We start from the raw sequence: 24894 nt of genomic DNA, 5'->3' as shown, positions 1-24894 counted from the left end.
TAAGTAACCCTATTTTGGCCTCACATATGTTTTTTTTTTTCTTTTCTTCTTACGTGTTTCTGGTCATTCTTTAATGCTGAAGACATTTATTAGAAATTAAGGAGGGTTTTTTGACAAAACTAAAATGGTTACAGGGGTGCGTAGGAAACCATCACACTGTTCTTTATTTTCCCATGTGCATTCTCTGGGTTGATTTTTATATTAGTTGCACCACACATCGCTACATGCTTATATAGGTATTAATGCCCCAATTACATAGGACTCAGATCAATACCATCTGGACATTTAAGATACTTAACTGAAGCTCTGACGTGACCTGTGCTGCCTCCATAATCAGTAAAGAGAAAAGGCATCCCTTGAGAAATGGTTAGGTCACTGAAGATTTGAGTTTCTGCTCTTTTTACTGCAGAACGTACCCCTAAGCTGGGTACTTCATTAAGTGACTTAAGTTAGAAAGAATCAACTTATCCTGTCTGCTGCCTGTCATCTGCTTCTCAAGGGCACAGCGCTAACTGGGGACTGGTATGTGTGGTCAAGGCTTTGTGTAGAGCTCTGTGTGGTCAGAGGTTTTGGCCCAGAGAATGTGCATTAGCAGCCCAGCTATGGCACTCTAATAGGTGGAAGCGGCTGCTTAGAAAGGGCTCGGTTGTCAATTTACCAGTGGATTTTCCTTTGGGTGCTTTTCCTTGTCATGCTTTCCTTTAGAAAATACTGATGTTTACATAAATGCAAGGGATGTTTCTGTTACAGTTAATGTATCCGTGTAAACTGCCAAGCTGCTGCCTCTGAAAGAAGTCAATGCAACACCTTTTATGAGAGGTTTTGTTTTTGCTGTCTCCTGGTATCCAGTGTTTATCATTTCCAGTTGGTAGGTGACCTCAGCCACCTTCCATCCCCGAATTACCTGGAAACGGTACCTCTGGGACATCACAATGCAGGAGATGAAGAATTTTGATAACATTTCTTGACATCCTATTTTTCTCACCAGCCTTATGCTTTCTAAGAAAGAAAAATGAATACGAGTTTGTATTTTCTTGGTGGGACTGCTTGGAGTGAGACCTTAAAAAGAAACATGTTAATTGCTCCACCATGGATGCTAGGCGACAAAGTTTAAACTTTTGATAGCAAACTGCCACCATTTCCAAAACAGAAGGATTATGCCATTGAACTTTTGTTTACCTGTTTATTTTGTTTTCCTCTAGTTTTGCATCTCAGAGGGAACTTTATTTACTTGCTACCCTCATACTTGTTTTCTTTGTGAATTAGTGCTAAGCTGAAATATCACTGTTTAGACTTTCACGTGGGATCAGTAGTTCAGTTTCCTTATGTCCCTCTGGGGACCCGCTTCCCTAAAGGAGCACATGAATTTGATATCAGAGAGGAAATTGAGACAGACAAGATATTCTGTTGTGAGCCATACAAAGCTGTAGTTCATTTTGTATGCATGCTTTTTTTATTTACTTCATGGCATTTGAACTACATGTTCCACTCAACAGTGTTTTTTATCCAAAAAAAAAAAAAAAAAGCCATATTCCCTCATTAAAGAAATGTTTCAATTAGAGTATGTGACCTATAGAAAAGAGTATGAAGCACCAGAGTTATCAGACATGCAAACAAGTGTGTGCATGGCACCACTTCCAAGCTGAAATATCTTAGCATCAGTCTGAAGTAATTTACATTAGTTTTCTGTACCACATACACAAATCAAAGTCATATATAGGAAATGTACATTCAAGTTGGTTTTCTTTTTCATTAAATTCAAAAGTATATACCCCCTTGTGTTCTGTCGCTGACTGTAATGCTTCCCCAGCGCAGGGATCTGAATACAAAAGAAAAAAAGGAAGAATACTTTAATTTTTCTTACAGTTTAGAGAGGCCACTGAGAGCTTCATACAAACATCAAAGTTTTTCCTATTTGTTTTTTTTTTTTTATCCTGAGGACAATTCTCTTCTCATTCCTTTAGTGTACATCAGGATCATGATCCTTTATTGTATTTGTAACGGTCCTAACATATTACTGTATAACTCTTTTTTTTTTATGCTTTCCTAGCAAAAAACTGGTCATTTGCAATTTTTAATTTTATTTTTTTTTTTTTAAACTTCTATAACAGCAACAGCTCTACATTGGCTCAGCCACTGGAGTTTCACAGCTTCCTTTACACCGCTGTGATGTGTATGGAAAAGCATGTGCCGAGTGTTGCCTTGCGAGAGACCCTTACTGTGCCTGGGATGGTTCATCTTGCTCACGTTACTTCCCCACTGCTAAGAGGTAGGGACAGTTTCAGATGTCTGCATGGTTTGCTATTTATTTTAACTGATGGGCTCAATATGACCAGAGGGCTTTGGAGATTTTTCATGGGATGGTTAACTGGAGCCCTTTCTCTTCCAAAGAAAACATAATTGTAGAAGTTACAAGCAATATGAAGTCTTGGTTGATTTAAAGTGAACACTGCTACTTCTTGGGTTGGCTTAAAAAGCTGTTGTAAAAAAAAACATTCAGAGAAGAGTTGTCTCTGAAATGGATTCATAACTTTATATTCAGTAAGAAACAGCAAAAAGAAAAAAAAATCCCTTTCTCTAACATTAGGAGGAGGCTTGGTATTAAAATAAAAGAACTACTTGCACAGGTAAATTGTCCAGTGTTTTCATGAATTCTAATTAAAAGGAAATAGTTACAAAGCGTTTGGACATGAATGAAAAGTTATTTTTTTAGTGATATATAACATTCTTGTTATTATTCAAAAGTATAACTTGTATATGTTGATGTGTGCCTAAATGCTGCAAGGTCAGAACAACCACTATTTTACATTAACTCTGCACTGATGCTAAGGGATTTGCAATGGAGAACAGACTCTGCAAGTTTTTATAAAAAAATTTACAAGTCCTAGTTGCATGATCTGAAAGTTTAAAATAATGTTTTCTTTGCCTGCCTTTATCTCTGAAATTCTTTCTCTTAAAATATATAAGCTAGGTACTGAACAGCTCTCACCTACTGAAGTAGAAACTGGGAATAACTGAATAGATAATCACTTGCAAATAGGAACAGACATTGGTGTATTGTTGAGATTCCCATGATAAATTGACTAAAATGATAAAAAAGTACTCACGTTAAATCGACCATGACAAACATCTCACACTTTTAAAGAAACAAGGAGTCCAAGGGTTTATATGCATAAGGAGCCATTATCTTTATTTTAAATTTGTAGCAAATACGTATTTGAGAATGTAGGGATTCCAAATCCCAGATTTGGATTGGTTGTTGCAGGAGGTGAAATGTGGCAAAGGGTGGGAAGTAGCATTTGTGTCACAGACTTTTCAGATGGAGGTGATTAAAATTTCAAGGTTTGCATTACAATGTATCCTAAACAAATACTGATGACAAAAGAAAAAGCTGCTTATGGAACATCAGGTTCTATTTTGCACCAGGAAATAGAGTTAATGTGAGACAAGCTTTCTGTGAAATTCTTTAGAAAAGAATTAAAAAAGAGAAACTGAACCCATCCCAAAAGAAGAGCTGGTCAAATTTTCTCAGCTGCATGGGCTAAATTCAAATTTGTGGTGGGAGCACAGCAGTTCCTCTGGAGGAGGAGGAGGGAAGAGAGGAGCGGGAACAGTGAGTTTTTCAAGGAGAGATTAATTTGATCTGAAAGTTTTAAAGGTTAGAAGTCAGTGTGGTTGAGTACCACCTCTGAGTCAAAGGAGACGGTAAGGTCAGGAATCACTGCCTCACTCTTCTCTGCTGCCTCCCTACTAATCTTTCTCCCTGAACCTCATCCTTTCTCATCACTCACTAGCACCCATTCCTACTCTCAGCCCACCTCAAAACCCATAGAGCACGCCATCCTGTCATTCATCTGCTTACACTGATGGAAGAAATAGGGCACTTGTCTTTTCCTTATCCGTCTCTCCAACCGAGCTCACTGTTGCTGTCGGGGCAAAAGGGACTCTTCTTACAGGGATTAAGGGGCAGGGTTACTGGGGTTAAACTGGGTTGCACAGCTACAGGAAAATCTTAGGATGCAGAATTCGCTCTTCTTGAGGCCACTATGAAAGAAAAAGTAAGTCCTGGTGGGCTGGGATCCTGACAACGTGTTCAGAAAGAGCTGCTGACCCCCCTCCTTCGCCCCATTTTTCCATTGGCAGCAGCGGCAGCGGAGTAAAGGTCTGGGTTATGGGGAGAGACGATCCTCTCTTTACCTGGTACCTGCTGTACCCGTTGCCTCAAACCAGCTTTGAATGCATCTGTGACAAAATCAGCATTGCTGCAAACAGCTTAAATGTCAACATTTTCCTAATAATGAATCCGTGTAATTTTAGGCTCCAGAAATATTGGGAAAGTTGAGTCCTGAGGCAATTGCACAGATGCTTTACTAATAGTCGGTTTGGGGTTTTGTTTTTTGTGTTTGGTTTTTTTTTGTCTTCTTTTTTAAAGAGGAGCTTTTATGAGCCATGATTTTAATTTACTTTTCTTTCTTTGTGTATTTTACAAGTCTAAATGACAGTTCAGAGCTCCTGTAGTATGACCGCTTAACTTTACCCCATGCAGATGTGTTCTGGTTCATATTTCATAAATTAGTGTGTCGATAGAATGGTGATACGTGCAACATTTTCCTGAGATTCTAACAAAACATCTCATCCAAACTCCATTGACAGTAATATGAGTTGTTCCACAGACTTCTTTTCTACAAATAGTAGCCTATAAATATGCTGCATTTCAAAATTTAGGAAGGAGTAACAAAATGTAATGGTTCTTTATGTTTTGGTGTATTTTCATTCACTGGTAATGAGTAATATGAAGATGATATCTGAAATTAGGATTAGTACATTTTTGGAATCATTTATCAATCAACAGAAGGTTTCTTCTTATTAAAGCTTGCTAATTCACTAGGATAATTTTAAAGGAGTTTTTTTTTTCCGAAAGATATAAAAAAAAGCACATTCTGAATTGTTTTTTAAAAAAAAACAAAAGCACCCCAACTGTTGCCATACTTCACATAACTCATTTCAGTTTTAATATTTCAGTAGTTTTCAGTGGAGAAAAAAAATGGTTAAAATCTTTCAGCCAAGAGGAGTCAGCTGTGCAGCTGATGGTGCCTGTGTGAGAACTCTTAGTGTGTGCTGATGCTGGGCTCTTAGTGAGAGTCTGCAAGCAGGGTCAGTGAAGAGAAGAGAGATGGTCTCTGTACGGCAGAACAATGGCTTTTTAAAAATGTGGGTTGTTGTCACAAGGGAGTGACCAACAGTGCTTTTTACAAGGCTACTTGACTTTTGCATATCCGTTGCTGGATGCCATAATCTGAAATCACAGCATTGTTCAGCAGCCTAATCCTCTTTGTTCTCCTCTAATTTTGCAAACCCTCAGGCTTTCTCTGATTCCTAAAGTAAAGTGCTCACACTTGAAACACATCTTTGTTTGCCTTGCTCTTTTTTCTTTTTTTTTATCTGAACCGCTTTTCTCTGGCTCAGTTGAATTTTGTGTCAGAGCTATTTAAATAAAAATAGGAGCAGACAAAGAGAGAACAACAAATGCAAAGTAAAACTGTATTAAAAAGCTTTCTTCTGTGAAATACAACATTTTTTAGCACAGATCAATGTGTTTTCCGAAAGACCCAGTGGAAATCAAGCCAGGGAAAGAATATACTATGTTAAATGGACATTCAATAAAAGCTAGAACTCAGACTGAAGCCACAAAGGATGGAATAAATGACGTTTTAAAATCTTCCTATCCACGTGTTTTATTCTGTTTATTGTAAAGGCAAAGCCATTTGCAACAGTTTTGGAAAACGTTTTATCAGAAATGTTTCGGTGAGATCTGTAGTGTCTGAAATGATCTATTTATTTTAATTTAGATGTTGTAGAAAATACAGCGCTTTGACATTCTTTCAAAGCCATCCACCCTAACATTTCTTTTAGCTAGAAGATGACATGATACTTAAAGTATTCTGTACTTGCAGAAAAGCTGTAGTTTATTCATGGGTTTTGTAGTATATGTTAAACTGTATTGTTTATACTTTGATCCCTCTATGTATGAATCAAGTAATGAATTTGTCTGTGATCAATATTACTATCCAAATTAAAATAAAGTTAATGGGCTCAGTGTAAGATACATTTATTTACTAGTTTCTGAAGAATTTACCTGTAAAGGCTGATCCTATAAACCATGATAAAGCACAGAATATAGTAGTAACAATATGATTTCCTTCCTACAGTTGTTTAGATGCACTTGTGACCTAAGTAATTATATATATGTTCCATTTGTTGCTCTTCAGTAATGGCAAATGTGAATGTTGACCACCGAGAAGGTCACTAACAGTTTTCAAATATGATATTTGCAGACGTACTAGACGACAAGACATCCGAAATGGAGACCCACTTACCCACTGCTCAGACCTGCAGCATCACGGTGAGTTACTGGTATGGCTGAAGTACAACTGATTTGTATGTAATTTACAGACTGTGCATCAGTAAAGTGGGAAGCACATGAATGACTTGTTGGTGAAATTGTCTTGAACATCTGGGAAAGATGAATATAATACATCATTATTCCAATTTAGATTGCTTACAATGGCCTGGATCAGTCATTAAAGACTTATTTTCTTTTTTTGGCTGTTTTTCCTCAAGTTAGCAGTTTTAAGCATTTTAATTTTTCTGTGTCTCTTACCTGATAATACCATACCATCAGTCGAGGCCTATTATGTCAGAAAAGAGTCATATCTCCTTCAGAACAGCAAGAAATATGTACGTGCTGCTTCATGCATTTTGCATATGATGAAAACCAAGCACATAATTAACTGCCTTTGCTAAATATGGAGTGGTCTTTGTTGGAGGTGCCACACTAGCAGCCCTTAAGATCAGGATGTTCCTTGCAGGAAGCCTGTCCTCTGTGCTTCCAGCATGGGTTTTCTTTGATATCTTTTGGGTTTGTTTTTTGTTGATTGTTTCATTTTCGCAGTGTATTGACAGATCTTTCTTTCTAGAATTGTTTGGCTGATAAACTTCTCACAGTTACTAATTTGTTGCCAAACTCTTCAGAAGATCTTCACTTAGAAAATGAAAAAAGTCCATTTTACCAGAAGTGAAGAGAACACTTAGGCAATACTTCCCTCTGCTGGAAAAAAATGATTACTCATGTACATCCATAATAACAGTTAAACCACTGGACAGATTTCTGGGATAAATAAAGAAGAGGTGGCTGAAAATGGAGATACCTCAAAACCGTCATGTCCTTCCAGTCCTTGTAGTAGCAAGAATGATAAATAGTCCAAAGTGGTACTTTTGTGTCAGCTATAATTCACCACCATTACGTTTCAGTGGTAGTTTTCTCTATCTTCCTTTTTAATGATTTGAAACTTGCAGCTAACATTGCTATAGCTTTTCTTTTTACTTCTTTATTCTTGGACTCAGGCCAAGCTACTCAGTGGGGAAAAGGGTTTGGAAAAGTGCATGGATAAACTGTGATCAAGATGCAGTTGTCACATTTTGAGAACTCATGAATTCACAACTAGTTTGGATTTGAACTAGTCAGTGTGGACTAGTAGAAAGTTCACAAATTTCCAGTTGTGTGATATCTAGTAATGCTTATATACTGCAGATGAGACCATCTCTATAGTGGGGCTGAGGTGATGTTTTCAGTTCGCCAACAGGAAAATTTCACCAGGCACGAAACATGGGTTTCATTACCAGCAGAAGCACATCTTAGCTTCACCTTTTCATTATCTGGGCATTTTACTCATGAGCAAAACGATGGTCTGGGCTACCAAAAATCCAGGGTTTTTTAACATTCTCTTTCCCTTGCTAGCTGTGCTTTTTACAACTGGAGGTCTGTTCTTTATCTTCATAGAAAAAAAAAATGGTTTTCAGAACACTTTGTTTTTTATATCTTCCCATATTTGGTATACATATTTGTTTGAAGAGATATCTTCTGTCCAGAAGGAAGAGAGTAATCCAGCACAGTTTTTTCATGAAAGTAATCATCAGAACTCAAGGTCAGGAAAAAGCTATTATAAGGTACACCCGATCACCAGGATCTTTATTACGGCTTTGTCAAAATGAGCAGAGAGACAAGGTATCACTGAAAATTTTACTTAATGGTGAAACGAAGACAGCGTAAATAGAAGAATCAGTAACTTACAAAAAATACTGAGGGAATGCAGTTTGAGGTCCTAGACTTGAAGGATGCATTGTCAAAATACTTTACTTAATGGATGCTTTAGATTGTTCTTGAGTGAAATTTTCTCTAAATTAATTGAGTTGTAAATCTATAAAATTTTCATATATTTGCTTGTCATTTATTAATGATTATGCATTGTACAAACAGCTGCATAGCCCGTAAACTTCCCATGCCAACTTACACTGAAGCTTTTCCTTGGTTATGACTAGTAATTTCCTGGACAAGAGATGAAGAATCGAGTTTGTCTATAGCCAAAAATAAGCTCCAGCAACCATTTACTACTTGTTTACACATTCCTTTGCAGTAACTGCCAGTTGATTCTCCATGTGAACGAACAGAAACAAGAAAAAAGAACAATCTCTTAATGTAAATGTCACTGTTAAAGACGTTGCAGAAAGTTACTTTGGTATCAATTCGAAGCAATAATGCTTTTGATAAGGTTTAGGTAGCGCTTTCAGTTGCCCTTTTGTGCAAATGTATAACAAGTAGTATAAAATGACTGCACAGCAACATTAGAGGGAGCTGAGGATCCTTAGCTGTACAGGTGTTTGGCCAGAAATTAATGTTTAAATCAAAAAGCACGATCACCTTTGTGTCAGCTAAAGAGCAATTTTTATTTTTTTTTCAGCATAACTTTACTAGCGCTATCAAGAAATTAATCAAGTTCTTTTTTTGAAGAATTTGTAAAAGAAGAGGCACCTTTTTTTAGGCGATTTATCCCAGGGGAAGCTCAAAGAATCACTCTGAATTTAACTGTATAGTGAGATTCATTCATGTGCAAAGCAATCTTGGTATAAGTACTTAGCCTTTCATACTTCTTTGGTTATGTCAGAAATTATGTATTTAAAGGACATTTATCAGGGTAGTAAACTGATACTGCTGTTGGGTTCATTTTGGGAATTACAGCTCTCAGACAGGATTTTGGGTTGAATTTCGTAACCAACTTCATGACTTCTATAGTTTTCTAATTCCTCCAGCTGCCCTTCTGAACTTCCCAGACTTTCATTCTTCCTTCTAGTCTCTTCAGCTTCTCCCTCAGTCCCAGAGCTGCACTCTGATCCTGTGATTATTCCATCACTCCACTTACTTTCTTGCACTCCACGTGCTCGATATTACTTGAACTTTATAGACATTTCTGGACCTGCCTTCTGCTCCCTTAAATCATGGAAATGGAATTTGAAGGATCTATTAAATCCTTCCTCTCTCATTGCATGACTGTCACCTATACTGTATTTTCTGGAGCTGTGAGGAAATTTAAAGGGTGCTTCTGCCACTTTCCGTGGTGATGTTTAACACACTAGAATGCCATGAACCAGATCCAAGAAAACACTCAGAAGTTTGAAGTGGCATCAGAGCACCACCTCCAAGGTAACTTCCATGAAAACTTGTAACTAACTTCTTAGATACTAAGGATATCCTAGGTACCTAAGTTTTCCAGCAGAAATTTCTCTATATACTTAAAAATATGCTACTGCTCATGGGCAGTGAGACCTTTGCCAAAGAAATATCTATTTTTGTCCTTTGCACTGATATTTAGAAGCTAGAAGACTGCCTCCTTGGATCTAATGAGGGCAGTGTTACACGTGCTCTGCTCCTGTATAATTCACTTGTACTACGCTGTGTTCAGGAAAATATAGTTAAGTGGTGCTGCAAGCCACCTAATAAGTAACCTGCTGATTAAATCAACTATTTAGGATGTGGGAGAAGAGGATTCAAAGTCCACTTAGGCTTAGGGGATTGACTTGATAGGTCTACTTCCAATACAAGCACCCAAACTATCAGATTGCTTATGTTGAAGTTGGGCCATTCTGCAACAATGATTCAAAGTTCATGGGGCCTGGGAGAAAGGAATTGAAATGGGGCATGCATCCTAGAGTGAAATCTCCATGTTTCCACCCTTTATTCTGGAAGCCTGTAAGTCTCTGTTTCACATGAAAACATCACTGGAGCATTAACTATGTGTCCCAGGCTATAAATGGGGACATTTCCTACTGACTGTCTTATGCTGCAGCCCTACATGCACTATGTGTTGTGGATTCCAGTCCAGATATCAAACTGCCTCTCATTGATTATTGAGGATCTTTGGCTGTCTGCTCAGCCATGTGAATTCTGTTCCTAAATGAGGGCACCTAACTTGAAACAGAAGAGTCAGGACATCAGTCAGCCTTTCACGATGTTGAATCTGGACCCATGAGTTATTAGCCAGTCGTTTTCATTTCCAGTCTTTATCTTATCACTTCTATTTATATTCAGTTAATCTCTTCACATACTTCCAGTTCCTCTGTTTCATTGACAAAAATTCAACCATGCTCCATCTCAAACCTTTCCACTGGTACCCTTGGTTACGTTCTCGTCCAGCTGTCTTACCCTTCTCTTGCTGCTTTGCTTTCTAATTAATTCCTCCATTGCTCCCCATCTTCCTGGCCCAAAGCTGCACTGACATTCTTCATAGGGATGTGGTTTCTGAGAGATGTCATAAAAGTTGTTTCATGTAGTTGTTTATATAGCACCCCACTTACTTGCTGGAAGGGTTCACAATCCAGCAGAGGAAAGCAAGCTAACCCATTCCCGATTTTTTTAGTGTTAATACACCATTTGATGTTTCCTTACTGAGAACTGGGCAAGCACCAGTTTCTATTCTGTCCCCCATCCCTTCTCCCATCCTCTCTCGGGGCTGCAAGTCATTATGGGAAGACATATGATTGCTGTATCAACATAAACCAGGAGCTCAATTTTATTTTTACCTTTGGCTCAGTCATCTAGCAAACAGCCTGTGTTTGCTAAACAACATGGCCAATATGATAAAGGCACAGTGAAAGCAAACGAAACTTGACAAAGGATTTCTCTGAGAGGATTTTAATTAGACATCATTTTCCTGTTAAAACATATAAAAAAAAAGTTCCTTAAAGATTTCCAGTGCTAAAGATCAAAAGTGGAAAATGGAAAGAATGGCAAAAAATGGCAAGGAGACAGGAAACCCCATGAGATCAACACGGTGTTAAATAGCTTACCAACCCCTTCCTCCCCATTTACTCTCCCAGATTATTGCACTGTTGCTACTTAAGTCCATAACAGCATTTTAAAGAGCTAAGGTTGAGAGTTGAAATACGATGCCTTACAGCCTCTGCGGTATTGGAGAAGAATCAAATGCTATATAAGTCCTATAGCTATGTGATATTTCCAACAAGTTGATGAATATCTTGAAACATTGTTGTTACAAAAGGAAGTAATTTATTTAACTTTCTTTTTCCCCTCCCATAATGTCTGGTTTATTAACCTCATTACATTTCCATAAATTATATCAGTATGAGAGGAAATGATTAATTGAAGATTGTTTCCTCAAAAACATTATTCCTGGTCATTAACAGCCTCAGCAAACTGCAGTGCCATATAATCTAAACACATTATACTACTTTTAAATAGCCTCATGTTTTATTACTTTGCTCTAAAGTATTACGATCATAGAGCCCAGGAGGCATCATTACAGACATTCTGCAACTACACCCTGAGTTTTCTCACTGCATACAGTTTGCTATTAAAAATTCTTGTCATGTCTTAGATGTTTTCCTTGATGAATAATAATGAGGTTTACACAAAATTTCACAATGAAATTCATTAACTTCACATATTGAGATGTTAACAGCTGTTAGGATTTAAAATACAAAATTAATAATAATTAAAAAAAAAAACAACCTACCAGGGATCCTTACAAAGATGGAGATGGTGATGGAGATTTTCCAAATGGCATACTGACACGGGGAAAATTTTCTTTTAAGGTTTTTATCTTTAAACACTTTAAGAGACCCTAATTTCTAAACAAACAAATTCAATTAGCAATTAAGAATTTTCTTTCTTGGCAATTTTAATTCTTTTTTTCTTGCTTTACAGATAACCCAAGTGGTCAGACTCTGGAGGAAAAGATCATCTATGGAGTAGAGAATAGCAGCACTTTTCTCGAGTGCAGCCCAAAATCTCAGCGTGCCGTAGTCTACTGGCAATTCCAGAAGCAAAATGATGACCGCAAAGAAGAGGTACAGTATGAAAAATTAAAAGATTCAACTAGTCTTCTCTATGAAGATATACGTGAACCTGAGTCCTTCCTAGAATAATGTCCATCTGTATTTTAGTTTATTGGAGTTTGTCTGGAATCGTATAATTTCTGTTGTTCTTCAACATATTCTTACTCTTATCACCATAAAATCCCATAAGCTCTTTAACAGATTTTACAGATTGTTACATCAGAAAACATTTATGTCCTCTCCCTGGTCAGACCCCTGGCAAAAGACACTGGTTTTCCTTTATACAGCTCAGAAATACAAAAATTTAACATGCCATCTAAGTGCCACCTAATGCATCATACAAAGATTATATTGAGCTTAAATATTACAAAGACCTTAAAACTGCCTTTGAAAAGAAGTCTGAGTGCATTCGTCTAATTATACTGCTTGACCGAAAGGTAGTCTAACAGGAGCACGCTCTAAGGCTTTACTGCAGATAAGGCAGAGACAGAGTAAAGTGAACATAAAGGGATGAAAACTTGTACATTTTTCTCATCAAAAGCAATATTCACAGAGGCGAAAGCACTGACTTTCCCTGCTTGCATTACACTAAGCTGATACTTTATTTTTCTCTTCCTCTTGTCACCAACATTCCGATGTTATTACTCACTCTGGTTCTCAAGTAATGTTGCTCTCAGGCTAGGTCACACATACCTTAAGAGAATAATCTACTCTGGTAGGTAGGGAGATCAAGCTAGAAAAAAAAACTTGTTTGTTGCATTGAAGTATTTCTAAATATACCCAAACTACTCCGAAGCATTTATTTTTTTAAAGCATGTACTAAATATTTATTTGCATTAGCAGCTTTAGATACTTTGGCTGTTTGCTTTATTTGCATAAACGATTTAGAATTTATTTTTGGTGGAGAGGGCAGTGAACAGGTTTGTGCCCTTTCTGTCTGCAGTGATATGTGCATTCAAAGAATGAAATTACCTTCCTAGATATTAATTAATTCAGAAAAATACAGTATTTTGGACAGCTGCATTCTGACTCTTAAAATTTTGAGATTTAGTCCTTATTGTTTCTTTGTAAATTCTCCACTTGTGCAGAACCCACTTCTATGCGTAAGGACTTTTGTAGTAAGGAACAATAGAAGACAGAGAACCTTTCCCACATATGTAGCTCGGCTTGGCTGAAAGACAGTGATAAATGTGACCTCGGTAATACAGCCAAGTGCATCCATGTCGACTCTGCTGATTATAGGCTTGCATCTTCTGTAATCTTACCAGCAAGTCCATCTGACAGCATTGATACAGATCTTTGTTCAGCATCAGTAGGGATTAAGGAGTAAATTCTTAATCCCCCGAACTGTCTTTGCAGCACATCAGTAGTTTTTCCAGAGTACTTGAGCCTTCCATAACTAAAATGACCGGCAAGGGTTTTTCCATTCATGTGGTTTGGGGGATTTGTGGCCAAGTTTTACCAGCTGAAAGGAGCAGTTCTAAGGAACTAGTACGGTTAGAGGATAATTTTGCACATATATGAAAGATAACTATTGAAATTACCACTTCTTACCAATACAGATAAAAGTGGATGATCGCATGATCCGGACAGAACAGGGCCTATTGCTACGAAGTCTTCAACGGAGAGACTCTGGTATTTATTTTTGTCATGCTGTGGAGCATGGCTTCATGCAAACTTTGCTCAAAGTGACCCTGGAAGTAATTGATACTGACCACCTGGAAGAGCTGCTCCATAAAGAAGAAGATGGCGATGCCTCCAAGACCAAGGATGCTACCAATAGCATGACCCCCAGTCAAAAGATCTGGTACAGAGACTTCATGCAGTTAATCAATCACCCCAATCTCAACACAATGGATGAGTTCTGTGAGCAAGTTTGGAAAAGAGACCGCAAACAACGCCGGCAAAGGCCTGCCAATGCGCAGGTGAATACAAATAAGTGGAAGCACCTACAAGAGAATAAAAAAGGTAGGAACAGGAGGACCCATGAATTTGAGAGGGCACCACGTAGTGTCTGAGCTACATTACCTCTAGGAACCTCATCCAAGTAGAAACTTGTATAGACAGATAACTGGAAAAAAATGCAATATTCATGAACTTTTTCATGGCATTATGTGGATGTTTACAAGAGTGGAAAGTTCAAACAATTTCCACCAGGTTTAAATAAAATCCATTTCTAACTTTCCTAGTAAGTCCTTCGTCTCTGCTCTGATTCTAAGACCAGAAAGACCAGAGTTTCAAGGATGATAACTCACCCGGACCTAGCTTACTGCTCAAAAAGTTCTGCAAGAGTTCAGCAGGCAAGTTTTGCTTTCTCTTTTGCCTGAGATATAAACAAAATGCTGTATTTCATGCTGTCATCTTAAAGAAAAGAAAAATCCCACCTTTCATCAGCAGCACTACCATTTCTAGACTTATATATAAAACTGCATGAACTCATTAAGCTGATGAACGTCTAAACACGTGATTGGACACAAGGATTTTGTTCTTGTTTTGTCTACCAGTTCTCCTGTTTATGTGTGCTAGAAGAGGAAAAACAATACTGAGTGAGATTGTTTGTGGAAATCTGAACAACATAAGCCATCCACCATCTGGAAGAACAAAAATTGTGGAGTACACTGGCCTACTACTGATGACTTCTTTCAGCTTTGATCTAAAGATGTATTTTATTAAAACTATAATTTAAATGTACTATGAAAAATATGCAGCAAACATTAGCTCTTTTCTAAAATAGATTAGACTTTTTGTCTTAGAAATATTGTACTTTCTAATTATTGGTTTAGAGGAAAAAAAAGACAACTTCCAATTATGAGCTGCTTTCCTCTTTTGTTTGGAAAAATCTTTCAGGGGAGCTAGTCACACTGCAGTTAACCTCCTCCCCTCTCAGTAATCTATATGACATGTAACTTCAAAACAAGTTTAAAACTAAGCTATTTTAACACGAAAGTCGCTGTATAGCATGGAAGTCTTCTGCATTCTTTTTTTCTAAGTATGGTATTTTAAATGATTCAACTTGTATAATACCTTGCTATAGATTGAACCAATGAAGAGGAGAACATTGATTTTCAGTTGTACATTTTTTTTTTTAATTAAAAAAAAAGTAAATAGCATTAAAATACCCTCTACTAATTACACTCTTGCTTTCTCGGTTCGTAAATATTTGTGAAGGCTAATATTTAAATACTGTGGCTCATAGACAGTCATATATCCATGAGCAAAGCTCACATTCAGTTTAAGGAGTTTTGTTCCCAGCTCAGTGCTAGAAATATGTCCACACTACTGATTTGCAGTGTTCCATTCTTTCTGTGGGCCAGGTCACCCAAATGCAAAGAACCAACCGTAGGCCACGTAAATAGTAACCTTAAAGCCAACGCTCTGTTTTAAGATCTAAGGGACAGTTTTATCTGAGGGTGAAGTCTGCTGCCGTAGTAAATTGGTGAAGTTCAGCTTAAGGCTAGTTTATATTAACAGATAATTTGGTCCCGCACTTCTGTCTTATTCTATGTACAGGAGAGCAACAGGGTAAAACAGACAATGTACTTGCACCATAAGTGTCAGTTTAGGGTTATAAGTAATGGATTTATTCACCTCAGCACAGACGTGCCTTTGGTCCCCAGTTCTATGGTGTCCAGTTCTTTTGAGGTCATCTTTCTCCAGCCTCCCATATTTTTTCTTGGTAGAGTCCATAAGTGACATAATTTCAGGTAATGTCATTGTGGGGAAAATTGCTAGAACAAAGTCCTTAGTTTGCTAAAGGAGCTTTTATATAAAAGTGTGTCTGTATTGATGACTGATCTGTTTTGTTGTTATTCACTCCAGATTATTTAATTTATCATCCTACACTATCAGCCTCATCAGATACAGTATAACACAACTGCTGTGACAGCATCTCTCACAATATGTCCCAGTCTCCTTGCCCCTCACTAATTCAAGTATCCTTCTGATTAGTGAAGCCTTGGCTTCTTGCCTCCATAGCGATTGGGTTTTCACTAACGGCCCAGTCACTTTAGTGTGCTTTGAATCTTTTACAGGGGATGAACTTGCAAGATATTTCGTCATTAATTCTTTAGCAAAAAATCCATTGAATAGACCAGGACAAGGCTGTAAGGACATGATTTAGGAAAGCACTTGGGAATTTAGTTTTAAAGCAATTTTAGGTCTCTCATGTTTAACCTGACTGTTGTGAAGTTTAATATGCCATTAAATTCCCATGCTTTCATGATGCGCTGAATAGGGATGAATTAAAACATAGGTTTAACTATGTTCTTTCTTGTACAGAAATATTAATTTTCAGCTCAAATCATGATTAATTTCTGAGCATTGTTTTCAGCTGAATTATTTAATTGTAATCACAGAACACCCTTTAGCCTTTTGTGTAAGGCTATTGTATACCCTTGAGTCATTAGAATCCTCTTTGTTACAAAAGGAAACAGTTTTAAAATGAACCTCAGAGAATTCAGTGGGAAAAATATAGATTGATTTTAACCTACCCTAAAAGACTTTCTTTCCTTTTTTACATATTAATGGAATTGTTATCTACCTTTTTTTTTTTTTCTCTACCACCTTCATAGCAACTGGTTCTATAGCAACTTGCTGCAAAAAATCAAACCAAAACCAACCTCTTTCACCACCCCTGAAGACGAAACAGATTAAATTAAGTCAGGATTCTAAAATATGTTTTTCTATAAAGAGAAAGATAATCTGTGGGAAGAACATTACACAAGTTGCAATGTTTTTACTATAACCTGGCAGTCTAATTGGGCAATTGATACGATCAGATCTTACAAATTTCAATCTAATCCTCACTGTCATGAGTAGTCTTGTTTATATCTTTGTATTTGCTTATATAAATAAAAGGGCAGAAGATCAAGCCAGCAGTGGAATTTTTTTTTTTTTATTTTCGGGTTCATATTATGGTCAAGTTAAAACAGCATTTAATACTGATGTGAAATGAACTTTTTTCAAAGAACATAAGCCTTAATGAATTCATGTATAGAAAGATGCCCTGCAGCTTCAGTAAAATTCATATCCCCATTTGTGTCATTATTGTTTAAAGCAACTTAAGGTTTGAAGATAAAGGTAAAAATGGTATTTCTGTAAATCATCAATAAAACCCTCTAAACCTCTAGTTACAGACTTTAGAAAAAGTTAGTAAAAAGTTGTTTTTAAGCTGGAGAGAAATAAAGGATTTCCTTTATAATCAGAAAGATCTATTTTGATTTGTTTTAAGATATCCATTTGCAAGGAACAAAAATGCATTGAATCCTTTTCTTACTCATCTACACTTTGCACTTGCATGGATCACTGAAGATGGGAATTTGTTCAATGGCTCCTAAAAACTGTATGGTTATGTTAAACTATAGCATCAAACTGAGAAAACGTGCATCTTTGCAGAACAGAGTTAAATCGTCATGACCCAATGAAGTCACTATGTAAAAAAAATAAAATTAAATTAAATGCATGTGAATGCGCATTTACTGATCCTTTTTATGTATTATTTAGTGAATATCAATGGTATGTGTTTAATAGTTCAGTTTTTGCTACCTACACATTAGCCAAAAGAGATGTAAATACTTTTGACTAGATAAGGAGGTACAGTGTAAAGTACTGTTATCTAGAGGTACTCCATTTTGGTGTGTTCAGCATAATACTAAAATGCAAGATTTTGCCACACAGGTGATAAGGTGGTTTATTTGCTATATCAGTGCCCAAGTTATGCGCTTATTCTGTAAGCGCATTCCTCACTGGATAGTAAATAATTCTACTTCTGTATTTATCACTTCAATTCAGATGGGAACTAGAAAACTGGAGAGAAAAAAATGTAATGAAACTGCTGCTGTAAATTATTTCTTTTAGCATGTATTCAGTTGTTAAATAAACATTTCTTCCAAATATTTGAAGTTCGCTGTCTTGAGTGTTTACATGGACATATGCCCTGTAACCTTCATGAGCATATGGAGCGCATTGTTGCAAACATCATGCTATCGATGTATATGAGCTCTGTTTACTAGGCCAGAAGGGTTGCTATTTTTATTAATGCCGGTTATTGTTTCTTTTTGAAGACTACAAAATAATAATGCCTGAAATGAAAGCTACGAACTTATCTTCAGCCTATCTTTCGGCAGAACTGCATGGGCTTGTGCAGATAAAGCCACACATACGTACCCCCACCACACTCTGCCCATGAACCAAACGGCAAACCGGCCTGGAAGGCACGCAAATGGTAGCAAGTTGCTGTACTTGATGAAATACACTCCGTGCGATGCTAATAGCTTAGTACACCAATGCTGCTTCTCTTTGGAAATGGGCTTGCATAGACAGCAAATAGAATAAATCAGGTTCTGTCTGTTATCGCCATACCTATCCTTAGGTAAATTTAGCAGCTGTTTGGAAGCGCCTAGGAGCTCTATCTAAAAGCAATATGCCACAGCGCTAAGCACTGTGTAAACAGCTAACGAGACAAATGCTGCCCTGGAAAGCACGAAGTTTAAATATACCAGAGAAGAAGTAGAGAAAAGAAGCTATCATTATTTCCATTTGGCGCGTTCAGAATTGAAGAAACAACCAGTAGTACTTAATCATCACTAATCCATTCAGCTTTGCCCACGTTCCTTCCTGTAAAGCAAGGATGGAGATGTCCAGTTCCAAAGGACGTTGTAAGGTTATTCTATGGTTACTACTGTCTTCTGAAGATGAAAATAAGCCTTCAGCAGCAGCCAGGTAGAAGTCAGTGGGATACAAAAACATATCTGCAAATAAAAGGGCAGAATGGATGTGGCAAGTCATGAATCCCCTAACTGAAAGACCAGAGTAATGTTTGGGTTTTTTTGTTTTTTTTTTTTTTGTCTGTCCAGTGCCGGGATTATAAATACTCACAAAGTTTGACCCTTGTTTCTGGGTGTAGCCACGCTGTGTTCTTTGCCAGAACTCCCTGCAGAGCACAGCTAAACTGATTGTCCTCTGTTACTACTTTGCTACATTGCCAGGAAAGTACAATGCCTGGGGACAACCTTCATTGTCATTGAGTAGGAAAAAAGAAGAAATATTTGGGGTTTAATGCATGTTTGTTCATACATATATATATATGCCTATATACATACACACTCACGTATTTAAAGAGCCAGCTTTTACTGAGATGAAATCCCCTTTTCCCTAAAGTATTTGAGGCTCTACTTGTAATTCTAGTGCATCTCTGAAGGACACGTTTGGCGGCCTCAGCTATAAATTGTTATAAATGTTTCCTTTGTGAAGACTGAAACACATTATTCTGTTTCCTTACAGGTCACATTCATTGAGGTCCCCATCAAACATATATTTAATGGGAGGCAAAGTTATGACGGCTTTTTCCAAAGCCTAAAACAAAAGGGCTATTCTCGCTAGAATGCTCAGTAACAGGATACAAGTAGACTAGAGTATTAGTGAACCAGCCAATTTCTTTGCTCCCCATAAATACTCGCGTGAAAGGTTGGAGGAGCTTCATAGAAAAACTAGAAACTGTGGAGAACAGGCCTTGGTTTGGACTTTTTTGTGCTGGAATTTATCAAAGGTTGACATTTTGGAAAACTTCAGGATGATCTGAGATAAATCCCAAAGCTCTAGTGAAGCAATTTCCATACTGAAAAAGTTTCACTTAGGCTAGAAAAGCAACTTCCCTTTCTTTCATAGCAGTTTTTCACCCCTTTAGGAAATAGGGCCCCTCTTGCCTCAATATTAACCCAGAAAGCTCATTATATAGTTTCACAGAATCACAGAATGGTAGGTTTGGAAGGGACTCTGGAGGTCATCTAGTCCAACCCTCCTGCCAGAGCAGGGTCACCTAGAGCAGGTTGCACAGGAACACGTCCAGGAGGGGTTTGAATGTCTCCAGAGACAGAGACATTCCGGTTTCTACAAAACCGGTTTCTACAGTCCTTGTTGAAGGCTTCAACACACATGGGGAATCCCGTTTCTGAAGACCAGCCCACCCCAAGCTGTTCTGTGTCCAGGCGCTTCAGTCAAACTAGCGTGCAGTCTACTCTTGCCACATCTGTTAGTACTAGACCTAAAAATGTTCTGTTTGCATCAACAGGGATAAAATCAGGCCTTGGTGGGCAGTAAAAAGCATGTCTTCATATTACAGTTGAACTTGAGGTACTGCACAAGAAAATGGCTGTCAGGGAATTGCGAGGGCTGGCAGCTCTCTGGGCTGGGGGCAGTGGGGTCTCCTGGGAGTGGCAGGGCAGGGACTGGAAACCATGGCTCTCCCCCACAGCCAGGAGCAGGGCAGGCTGGGGGGGCAGCCGAGGCAGCCCCAGCCTTGGGCTTCAGGCACCTCCCTGGGGTGGGAACTGAATGTCAGCCCGCAGACGGACCCAGTTGGCAGGGCCTATGGGCAGCGTTGTGGTGGGACTAGAGACAGCATCCTACAGCTTCACTGGGGCAGGGACGGATGGCTCCGGGGGCTGGAATGGGGTCCTGGGCCATGGGCAGAGTCAGGGGAGCTCTGGGGGTGAGACGGGACATTAGGGCCCCCGAGCGCACTCAGGTCCTGACAGCGGGTCAGTAAACAGCCTTATAAATCCTGTGTTTCCTCTGTGCAGACTCAAGAAAGTGGGGCTATGTCAGACTGGCCCTTTGAGGCAGCAGGATTTAGCAAGTAATACAGGCACTAATATGACCATGAAGGCTAAAATATAAGAACCCTCAACAAATTTCAAGTGTGAGGGATGTACTGCTCCATATTGTTCTATACTACTACAAGGATCTCTGGCCATGAGTTGGAGCCTGTTGTTTGGAGCTAGAGAGGCTCAAACAGTCCTTCCTGAGTTGCTCTTGATCATCTGGGGTTGGTTATCTTCCAGATTTAGAGATATTTCTTTGCCTTCTGAGACCCTACAATAACCAACCGAAAGCCTACAATAACCAACTGTACCTCAACAGTACAACTTTAGTTGACCCAGTTTAGTTGATGCTGAAGAAAAGGTAAAATGTACACCTAAAGAGTTACTAAGAATTAATGTGCACAGGTTTATAACCCTTTTTCTCTAAGCAAAGACCTCATGAAAAAAAGAGCTAGGCCTTCACTCCATGTGTGAGCCTGCCGTGTCTGCCAATACACTAACATGTACTCTGGGCTACATCTGAGGCGCTTTGAACAGGTTTTGAAGGATGAATCTTGTTTGATGTACAGGACTAACGCTTTTTCACCTTACAACCTGGTGGAAATTAAATCTGATGGTCTACCCTGGAAACAGAACTCTTTGCACCCCTCAACACAGGGTATCCCTGCAGCCTGTACCGTTATGCTTCATACCAATATATTATACTCATTTCTGTAGGAGTTTCACAGTCATCTTGTCTTGTAACTGTGTTAGGATGAATTATGATTGTTTACGCAGAGGCAAATGGAGATGCATGTTTCTGACTGGAAAAAGGGTAAAGAGACTACGGTAATTCTGCTAGATCTAGTAAATCAAGTAAATATCAAATATGATTGGATTTGAACTTCCCATTTCTAGCTATAGCTGGGGGCAGGAGAGCAGGAGAAGAAAAGAGCAAACAAAAGAAATGCGGACATTTCAGCTATGTTTTGCAATGACCAGTCCCTTAAGCCCTTTAGTTTCACATGTCACTTTTTTCTTGGTTTGTAGCACTACATATTAAAAATAGATTCCTATAAACTCTGCTTTCACTGAACAATACCACATTGAATAGCTCAATAAACCAGAACAAACAGACAGACTGTGCAAGTTCCTCCAAAGAAGGCTTAACTTTCCTCTTCTGTTTGTTATTTTATTATTACAGTAGGGCCACTGGTGCTCTTTTCATTAGGATTTTGTCAGCACTTCTATTATAAAGCCCTATTTTTAGGGCTTTATAGTTTTGTCTAAGGTAATTCACTACGGGTTAAAGTTTTTAAATATCAGCTTTTAATCAAGAAATAATTTTACACTTCCTAAAAGAAAATTGCTAAAGTGTGATGAATTTAGTTTTGAAAACAAACAAGCAAACAAAAAAATTACAACTTTAGCTATGAGAGATGGTAGTTTTAGTGACTGTACAGCAAAAAAGTTAGGAGCTGAGTAAAGCTCAATGAGCATAATGAAAAGCTTCCCACCTCACTGGACTTTGTGTTTGCTTTTGAAACATGCTCCTCAGAGGTCCTGAACCAGATAACTGCTTAAGCACATTCTTGTATAATTATTTGTGACTTACTCACATGTCATTGTTCATATGGTATGTTCTGGAGTAGAATGTTTTCTTGCTTTATGCCTGAATTTCTTGATGTAAGTTGATTTTTTATTGTTGTTCTATGTAAAGGTAATGTAGGCTCAACTCTTGCCCCAGTTTAATGGCTGTCCAATGTCCAGTACAGAAGGAAAAGTTCGCTTGTGCTGTTTTTCATACTAGATAGGTAAGCAGAAGTGTTCTTTTTTTTTTTTTTTGTTCTGTGGCAATTGAAATTTAGAGGATGCAACTGATCTAGGCCTGTTAGAGCAGTGCGGAATTTTTCCCTTTATTAATGAACTGTGTGCACACACCTCTCTTGCAAACGTGTCAATGCTTCCAGAAATCAACAAGTTGTATTTTTTGTCTAATGCTAACCAGCATACTTTGCTAGATCCTCATTGAAATAAATAAAGCTGTGTACTCCACCACCTTTTTTTATTCACCGGAATCTATCAAACAGTCAGGGGACTGAAAGGTATGAATTTCAGTCCTCGTGCTATTCACTGTGTCTCAAAATGTTGTTTATGAAAGATAAACAGTTCAATGCCAGTGTAAACCAATTGAATATAACAGGGCTTCAAACTATGATAAATATTTCACATATTATACGTCTCTGTGATCTTCACTAGCTGGAGGGGGAGAAGTGGTAGAAGAATTAAACTATTTATAGTTAAGTTCACTATAGCATGTCAAAACAGCAGACACAATGCAGCTAAAAAAATCTTATTTGGACACTGAGTGGAACACATGCATGCTCAGCAAATACTGGTTCTTTGTCTCCTAGAAATTCTCCTGTTTGGCATTCACAGTGCTTCAACAATATGTTGGCAACTGTACATACTGATGCCTGGCAGAAAAGCATTTCTGCAAATATTTGGAACTACTGTTAACGCTAAACATTTTTTTTGTAGCTATTGCATCTGGAAGAAGCTGAAATCGTAAATACGGCTCCAGGGATACTCCCAGGTATGGTACCCTCACAAATTGCAGTTTGCATCTAATCTCCATATAAATCATTGTAAATCTTTCTATGGCCACTGGAAAGGTTGGGGCTGGGCTGTGGACAGAAGTGAAGAATACCAGAACATAATATCTGGATGCTTTTTATTAAGAAAGCATGAAAAAAAAATAAATTAATATTCATAGGAAGTAAGACCACAAAATGGCAGTCTCTATTCAAGTCTCACTGCCTTCTATAATTTTCTTTTGTTTTATTTTCAGATCCAGGTATTTAATGTTAAACACATTATTTCCTATTTTGTCACTAGTATGAAAGTTATTTCTATTACAGGCATTGAACACTTTTGAGTTCCTTGTAAGCCAGTTGAAAATATTCGCCACTAAAAAGAGAAATGTTTATCAAGACCATAAAATGGACTGTGTAACTGGTAAACCTTGGCTCTTAGGCTAGTTGGGTCAGCTATGTTTATATTGTAGAACCGGCACATATCACATTATCACAGGAGATGATGTGATCTAGTAAGGAATATTTATTCATTCTCTCAAGGCAAGGTAGCGTTCTAGTATTTTCCCTCTTAGACTGCCTTCCCAAACTGGAACTTAATTTAGCAGCACCAAGGAACGGCTTCCCTAATGCGTTACCTAGTATTCCAGTGACTCCTAGCAGGTAGATGATCCTGAATGAAGTCTGCCATATTTCGCCTCTGTCAATCCTTTGGACTAACATTTTACCCCAACACCAGAGATCTCCAAAAGGATTTGCCCAAGTCATGACAATAATATTGGAACTACAATGCTAAAATAATTAAAAATATGTAATATTTTCATAATAAATATAAGAAGTGGTTACAATTATTGGTAACCTCTAAAGACCCAGTTTTCTGTTTGAAGAGTGAATGGTTACATGCACTGAGATCTTCCCGTTCATTTAAATTTTACAGGTGTAACAGACTGCCAAATAATCATAAAAAGTTCTCAGAAATGAGTGAAACTTGCTTCCATCGTATCTCTTGGAAATTCCACCATTATCTTTAATGGAAAGGGATCAAGCCAGGATTTGCATTTCCTGCTGTGAGTCACTAAAAGCAATGGCTTGAGGCATTCAGACACGGTCAGGTCCTGTATGGAAACCTGCTCTGATAGTGACTGAGTAGAAGAGGGTATGGAAACAGATGTTGCATATCTAGTATCATGAAGCTACTATACATGGGACATGTTTTAGCCCTGATTTTGCATTTGACTTTTAGGTATAACAGCAAGAAATGTTAATTTGATCTCATTATTTGTTTTACATAAAAGTTTACATTTCTTTTCTACCTCTGGAATTATGCGTCAGTCTGTTGTCACTCGGAAAGGTGAGTGACAACACTTTCAACACCAGAAAATGACTCTTCAGATTTCTGGAGTAGATCTTGATATTTGAAATAGACTTGCAGAGGAAAACTAAATAAAACTGTCAGTTTTTCATATAAACACCTCCAGGGGGTATAAACTTCTAGTATTACCAAGAAGGATATTTTCACGTCATAAAAAGAG

At 37.9% G+C, this 24894-nt stretch overlaps 1 protein-coding gene across 1 annotated transcript in view; it reads left to right on the top strand.

Annotated features, from left to right (window-relative positions):
- SEMA3A (semaphorin 3A) overlaps positions 1-18071 on the top strand; it is a 170490-nt gene extending 152419 nt beyond the window's left edge. Inside the window, exons 14-17 of the mRNA XM_054183185.1 lie at positions 2112-2269; positions 6336-6403; positions 12059-12201; positions 13752-18071. Coding sequence (XP_054039160.1) covers positions 2112-2269; positions 6336-6403; positions 12059-12201; positions 13752-14207 — 825 coding nt within the window. The 3' untranslated portion in view covers positions 14208-18071. The remainder of the gene's footprint in view (positions 1-2111; positions 2270-6335; positions 6404-12058; positions 12202-13751) is intronic.
- The last annotated feature ends 6823 nt before the right edge of the window (positions 18072-24894 follow it).

Source organism: Rissa tridactyla, chromosome 1 (genome assembly GCF_028500815.1).
Source record: "Rissa tridactyla isolate bRisTri1 chromosome 1, bRisTri1.patW.cur.20221130, whole genome shotgun sequence".
NCBI classification, from domain to species: Eukaryota; Metazoa; Chordata; class Aves; order Charadriiformes; family Laridae; genus Rissa; species Rissa tridactyla.
The sequence above is the reverse complement of the archived record's forward strand: the minus strand, read 5'-3'. Positions and strand labels throughout refer to the sequence as shown.